This window comes from Microtus ochrogaster, linkage group LG3 (genome assembly GCF_000317375.1).
Source record: "Microtus ochrogaster isolate Prairie Vole_2 linkage group LG3, MicOch1.0, whole genome shotgun sequence".
Taxonomy (NCBI): domain Eukaryota; kingdom Metazoa; phylum Chordata; class Mammalia; order Rodentia; family Cricetidae; genus Microtus; species Microtus ochrogaster.
Genome location: NC_022029.1, coordinates 28,934,533 through 28,941,843, shown reverse-complemented (window position 1 = coordinate 28,941,843; position 7,311 = coordinate 28,934,533). Strand labels below are relative to the sequence as shown.

Sequence of the window (7,311 nt, the reverse complement as noted above, 5' to 3'; positions counted from 1 at the left end):
GATAGATAGATAGATGGAAATAGATGATATAGATATAGATATAGATTTCTGCTCTTGATTAAGGTATTCTGTTTGGCAGATTATTTAAAAGTGTAATACATAATTAGAAAATATAGGTTAATAGAGATTCATATATAATAGTCAAGCTTGTCATGTTCGTTGGGTTTTCTAGATATATAGAGATATATTTCAGTTAGATATTATTCAAATCTTTCAGAGACCTACAGAATATGGCATTTAAAATGTTTTAAGAACTTAGGACTTTTATGACAATGAGACAAAGCTGTTCCTGGCAGCACCAATCTACTTCAAGAGGAAGATGGACATCGAAGAAGCTCCTTATGGAGTTTGTTAGCCATTTGGATAAGAAACTGTTCTTGCCTGGAGTGCTTGATGTTATGCTATATGAACTGTACATGCAGGACCCACAGAGAAATGACTCCTGAACTTGCCTAAAGGTGAGACAATCCTTCAGGGTTCCAGCTTCATGAAAGAGTGTACTAGACATTCTGCAGGATACAGAAGAATGTGACTTGCAAACTGTCAATATAGGCAGAACTGTCTTTGAAATTTCCTGCTTCATGGAAAAGTCTACTGAATACTAATGGGCCTGTAGGCTGAAGATGGATGCTTCAATGTTACAGAAGAACTTTGGGTAACTGTCCAGGCAGCAAGATGTCTCTGTAATTTCTAAAGTTTTGGAAGTTAATTACAATGCACTTCCTGTTTGCTTAGGTAATATTATATCCTTCTGGAGTCTTTGATGAAGTTGAATAATAGATAGAAAATAGGTATTAATATTGTAACTGTAATTATTGCTTGATAATTGTTTTGTTACATGTAATCTTACTATTTTAAAGTTAAAACTTTCCTTTTTATTTAAATAGAAAAAGGGAGATGATGTGGGATTCCCCTCTGTATGATGTGACTACCATTGGTGAATAAAGAAACTGCTTTGAGCCTATAGCAGAGCAGGGCAGAACTTAGGTAGATGAAGAAAACTAAACTAAATGCTGGGAGGAAGAAAACGGAGTCAGAGAAAAGCCATGTAGCCTTTCCAGAGACAGACACCAGAACTTTAACCAATAAGCCACAGCCACATGGCAATACACAGATTAATAGAAATGGTTTAAATTAATATGTAAGAGTTAGCCAGTAAGAATCTAGAGCTAATGGGCCAAGCAGTGATTTAATTAATACAGTTTCTGTGTGGTTATTTCAGTTCTGGGTGGCTGGGACAAACAAGCAGCTTCCTTACAACACACAGAGACTGAAGCAGCAAACACAGGGCCTGCATAAATCTGCCCATGTCCTCTGAGTATATATTATAGCTTTTAGTTTGGTAATTTTATGGAACTGCTAAGTGTGTAAATGAGTGAATCTCTGATTCTTGTGCCTGCTTGTTTCTCTTTTTCTTTCATTGGTGTCTGGTCCAGCCTTAATATGATGGTTTTGTTTTATATTACTATATTTCATTTTATCAAAAAAAGAAATGAAAGACGCCATATTATATTTAAATTTATCTTTAAATATGTAAGACTAAGGTAATATTAAGATAGGATTAAAATAAGATTAAGAATATATTGAGAAATCACTTATGGTGTTGCTATAAACAAAATGCACTTTATTTAACCCTTGGCCTTTTATCTGTGAGACAGATGATAAATAGGAAGCATGATTTCTTCCCTAAAGATTAATTAAATTTATTGCATACATTTGGGAGGGGGAAGAAAAAGAACGAAAATCTAATCCAATCCCTCCCACAAACAAAATTGTGTACCCTTATGTACCTTTTATCTATGAGAATAAAATCATTTTTTAAACTCATTCTACTGTAATTTGGATCTAACATAGCCCCAAAAGACACATGTATTTAAGGTGTGGTCCCTATTTTGGAACATTGGAAGGTCACTTAACTTTTATGAGGTGAGTCCTAATGTAGAGGAAGTCTTTGACTCATTAGGGATGTGTCTCAGAAGAGACTGATGGGCTCAAATCTACTTCACCATTGTCCCAACCCAAAGAATTTGACCAACCATGGTTTGAAGCCTTTAAATATTTGAGTAAAAACAAACTGAGTGTCACAACAATGAGAATCTAACACAGAAACTTACTAAGGAAACTAGAGCAGGAGGGAAGGAGCAAGAAGGCTCCAAGAATTGGGGGAAGGATGCTTCTACCTCTTCATTTGTCATACCCTTTCACACAAAGCCCTCTCTGAGGATGGAGACCTTCTAATACAAGGCAGGATGAAGGTGTAAAGGCTGAAATTGATCTGTATACTGTAGTCTTTGGGAAAGTTTCTAAGGGTCCAATGTGGAGTCCATTTGTTTGTTTGGATGGTTGGTTGATTTGTTTGTTTGGTTGGTTTTGCATGTTTGTTTATTTGTTTGTTTGGTTAGTTGGTTTTGCTTCATTCTGTTTTGTTTTTAGAGATTTCTCTTTGTAGACCTGGCTGTCTTGAAACTTGCTCTATAGACCAGGCTAGCTTTGGACTCAGATTCACCTGCCTCCACCTCCCAAGTGGCTTGGAGTTGGCTTTATTAAACAGAACTGCCTCTTGACTTTGCAAGGACTACTTTAAATCTCTGATTGTAAATGCCTCAGTTGCAAATAGATTGCCTTAGAGCTGAAGATTCCCCCACCCCTATATTTCCCAGCTGTTTCTACTCCAGGATTATCTTAGGTGCTTAGAGAATAATGTGAGGGGGCTGGAGAGATGGCTCAGTGGTTAAGAGCATTGCCTGCTCTTCCAAAAGGTCCTGAGTTCAATTCCCAGCAACCACATGGTGGCTCACAATCATCTGTAATGAGGTCTGGTGCCCTCTTCTGCCCTGCAGGCATACACACAGACAGAACATTGTATACATAATAAATAAATATAAAAAAAAGAATAATGTGAAGGTGTCTCAAAATACACCTGTACTGAGGATTACTCAGACCTAAATAAGACAACTTTATCATGCCCTCTTCACATGACTCAGAGAACCTCATGGGAGAGGGAGGAGAAAAACATTAAGAGTTGCAGTTGTGAAGAATGGCTGCGAAAGTGTTGCTGGAGTAGGAAGAGTTAGTTATCTCCAGAGAAGTGGCCCTTGTTAGGATACCATAGAACTCTATGTGTTCTCTGGGCATGACAGGACTGATATACTCATGAATTCATAATGGCTATGACTGTTTACATAATACCTGTATAAGATCAATCCAGTCAAACCAGTCAAATTTCCATTATATAATATAAGAGAGATTCATGGTCTTACCATTAGAAGGCTGCTGACATGGAAAGTCAGTGTTTTTTTTTTTTTTAAGAAATTAGCACCTGGTAGGTTGCCTATGATTCAGTGGAAGGCTCTACATCAGTGTGCCCACGGATAGCATTGATTGGACTGAGTGGGCTATGAAAAGAGGACATGAAATTGAGAAAGGAGTTTGGTAGAAGTGGTTCTGAGAAGGGTTGGAAGGGGAAAAGAGAGTGGTTATGTTCAAAATATGTTGGATATATATGCAAAATTCTTGAAGAATGAACTTTTTTTCTAATCTTAAAAAATTAGTAGCTTGAGAGATGGCTCAAAAGTTAAGAGTACTGCCTGCTCTTCCAGAGAACTCAGGTTTATGTCCTAGCACCCACATGGTAGCTACCATCTGTAACTCCAGTCCCAGAGTATCTGGCACCCTCTTCTGTCTTCCATGGGCACTGCACACATATGGTACACAGGAAAAACATTATCACACATAAAATAAAAGCAAATCTTTTTTAACAAATTAAACTTAGCTGTACTTAGATTTCTTTCCCCTATTGGAAAAAAATGTGTTCAAGTTACGTTTCATCAAGCTTAGGAAATTTTGTCATTCTTGGACAAAGGGGACACAAACTTTAACTTCAAGTCATGTTTCTTTCTGTGAAGGGCTTGATAGTATCTCCCAAAATGTCCTTGTTGAATCCTGACCTCTCAGTGAGGCAGTACTGGAGAATGGAGCCTGGTTCAGTTACAGAAATTCACAAATAGAATCATGCCTTACTTGTGGGTTAGTTTTTACACTTGATCCCATTTTCCTTGTGCATGCCCTTCTTCCCCCTCTGGCTTCTCCTATGTTATAGACCAGCCCAAAACTCTCATCTGATTAGTTGGAATTGCCTGGCATTAGATTCCTGCTTCCAGAACCAGTAGTTTATATAAACTTGCTTGCTTTATAAATTATCTAGTCTTAATTATTGTTACAGCAATATGAAATAAACTACTTCACTGTTTCTTTGTGTTTTCACTGAGTCTTTGATATCCATCCAGGTTCAACTAGGTGCAGTAAATAATTCTTAATTCAATGTCTTTCTTCAATTTGTAAAGAAATACAGAATCCACTGAGGCAGCATGGGGTTCTAAGTACAGTCTTAGGAGTCAATGGTTGGTGATATTAGATCCAGAAACCTACTCTGTGAGAAATTGCTTCATTTCCAACCTTAGTGTGCAGTCAAGAGGTTAATTCATGGGACAAAGAATTAAATACCAAAAACCAAATAAAGAACTGGCCTTTGCTTATCTCTTGAGCTATGACCTCTATCTTCCTTGGCTTTAACTGTTAACTTGACAGTCTAGACTCACCTACAGGAGTCTCAATTGAGGGACTGCCCAGATCAGATTGGTCTGTTAGAATTTGGGAAGAAGAAGTAGTGGTAGTTTGACTGATAATGGCTCCCACACACTCATAGATTTAAGTACTTGGTCTCCAGGGAGTGGCACTATTTGAAAGGATTAAGAAATGTGGCCTTCAGGGAAGAAGTGTGTCACTGGAGGTTTCAAGGACCCAAGCCAGGCCTGGTGTCACTTTCTCTTCTTGTTGCCTGCAGATCTGGACATAGAACTCTCAACTCCTTCTCTAATAGCATAACTGCCCACATGCCACCATGATCCCTCCTATAATGAAAATGGACTAAACCTCTGAGATGGTAAGCAAACCTCAATTTTCTTTGTAAGAGTTGCCATGTCTCTTCACAGAAATAGAACAATAAAACCGATGTCTCATTAATTGGACCCAGTCCACTGTGAGCAATACCATCTCTAGACAGCTGACCTGAACTGTGTAAGAAATCAGTTGAGCATATGTTTGCCTGCCAACCAGCTAGCAAGCAGAACCTTCCATGGTTACTACTGTACTCCTCTGGCTGCAAACTGAGCTCCTTGGTTGAAGATAATGCTGTGTGGAATAGAAGCAGACCAGCCTTCAAGTCCCTGCATTGACTTTACTCAGTGATGGGAGTATGACCTGGAATTTCACATCAAATAACCCCTCAAGTTGATTTTGGTCAAAGTGTCTTACCACAGCAAAATAAACAAAACTAGAACACCTCTGATCTTTGGAATAATCTTTCAAATATTTTGCCTGATAAAAGTGTCAGGCAAAACAAGGGGCTCTGGCTATACCCAAGAGTGTATGCTGACCATGAGGTTAATGACTTCTGGTATGCACTTGGTGCCCTAGACCATAGTACACTGGTTTGTCCATTTCAGAGACTAAAAAATGTAAGTCCGTGGGTGTTCCATGCTTGTGTGACATAGTCAGAGTTCAGGTGAGCTTTTTAATGGTTTTAGCTTAATTGTCAGTTTAGATTGATAGTTTAGAATCGCCTGGAAGGAAATCTCAATGAGAAATTGTTGAGATAGCGTTTTCCTGTGGACTTGTGAGTGATTTTCATTGAGTTATTTGAGATAAGAAGATCCATCCTGAATGCAGACTGTACAGTTCTATGGGCTGGACCTTGAACTTAATGAAATGCAAGGAGCAAGCTGAGCACTAATGAGCATGCATTAATGAATTTGAATACTTCTCTCTGCTCTTGTCTGTGGATGTGACAGCTGCTTCAGCTTCCTGCCACATGGACTTCCCTGCGATGATAGACTGTAATCAGGAACTAAGAGACAAATAAACCCTCTACCCTCAAGTGGCTTCTGTCTACATGTTTTGTCACAACAGAAAATGGAACTAAGATGTCAGTGCACCATACACGTTGTCATAATGTTGCTGTAGGAAGAAGGCATTGATTTCAGTGACTTCACTAGAAAGGGACTGGAAACACACATCTGGTCTAGGCCAGCCCAGGCCCAATGAGTTGTGCCTTTGTTGGTTTTAACCCGTGCTCTTCACCATAATAAACCATACCTGAGAGGTAAATTACTTTTCAGAGTTTGTTGAGTCTGGTTAATAAATCATTAAATCTAAAGGTGGTCTTTAGTACCTCAACAAAAATGCCACAGATCACTTTATCACAAGAAACAATAGGTATTTTTTTTTTACCTTTGTCAGCTCCACCGCTCCTCGAGAACATAAAGAGTATGAGTTGATTTATCTGAAGATTTCCTTCTTCCCAATTCCAAATGTTTCCCTCCCCTTTTTCTCACACCATCCTTCAAGTTCTCATCATACACTCAGAAATGAACAAGGACCTTTGTGATAACAGACTGTCTTTGTCAACTGGGCTGGACTGAAACCAGTGCTTAGAGAATTCATAAAGCACACACCTCTGTGTGTCCGTGAGGACATCTCCAGAGAGGAATGCATTGTGAGGGCTCTGGCCTGATGGCCTAATGAGTGGATCCGACTCTTGATGGTTCCGTGATAAGACAGCTGTGCTGGAGTGGTGAGAAGTAGGAGACAGGATATCGTTGACGTGGGGTGTCTGGAAGAGCTGTGTCCTTCCCTGATTACTTCCCATTTCTCTCGTCTGTGCTTGCTGACCACCATGAAGTGAGCTGCTCTTCTCTACCATGCCTTCCCACTATGGTGAACTAAGCCCTTTATAACCATAGCCAAAATAAATCTTTCCTCCCTTAGGTTGTTCTTGTATTTGGAGCACACAACAGTGATGGATATACCTTAGAAACCTTTCGTTCCTTCTCTTTTATCTCAGCACTTCCCAGAGAATCCATACAGAATATGTATGTTCAGCCCACAGTCAGTTGGGCAACAAATTGTCCCCAGGACTCCCCTCCCAGTCCCTTCCCTCCTCCCTAGGCAGAGAGCTGGAAGCTTCTCACATGACACTCTCATTACCTCCCCGACCCCTTGATGCCCCCTTTTCTTGTGCCATGAGTGACTTATAGGGCTTCCCCAGGCTGGGAAGGGTCAGCTCAGCCTCCTGCAGCTCCAGCTCCCGTTGGGACAAATGCTCAATGACAGCCGCTCCAATTGAGTCTCCCAGGACATTGGTCATCGTACGAAGCCGGTCACTGGTGGAGAATAGATAGATTAATGGGTGGGGCTGAAAAACTCCTTTGAAAACCAAGGGTAGACTAGAAGGGTTTCCAGGCTAAATTACAA

General features: G+C 39.8%; 1 protein-coding gene across 2 annotated transcripts in view; it reads right to left on the bottom strand.

Moving 5' to 3' along the window:
* Positions 1 to 5,023: 5,023 nt before the first annotated feature.
* Positions 5,024 to 7,311, bottom strand: part of Slc1a6 (solute carrier family 1 member 6) — a 30,104-nt gene continuing 27,816 nt past the window's right edge. For both annotated transcript variants that reach the window (XM_026786026.1, XM_005360709.2), the window contains one exon: positions 5,024 to 7,220. In XM_026786026.1, the coding sequence (XP_026641827.1) occupies positions 7,025 to 7,220 (196 nt within the window). In that variant the 3' untranslated portion in view covers positions 5,024 to 7,024. The remainder of the gene's footprint in view (positions 7,221 to 7,311) is intronic.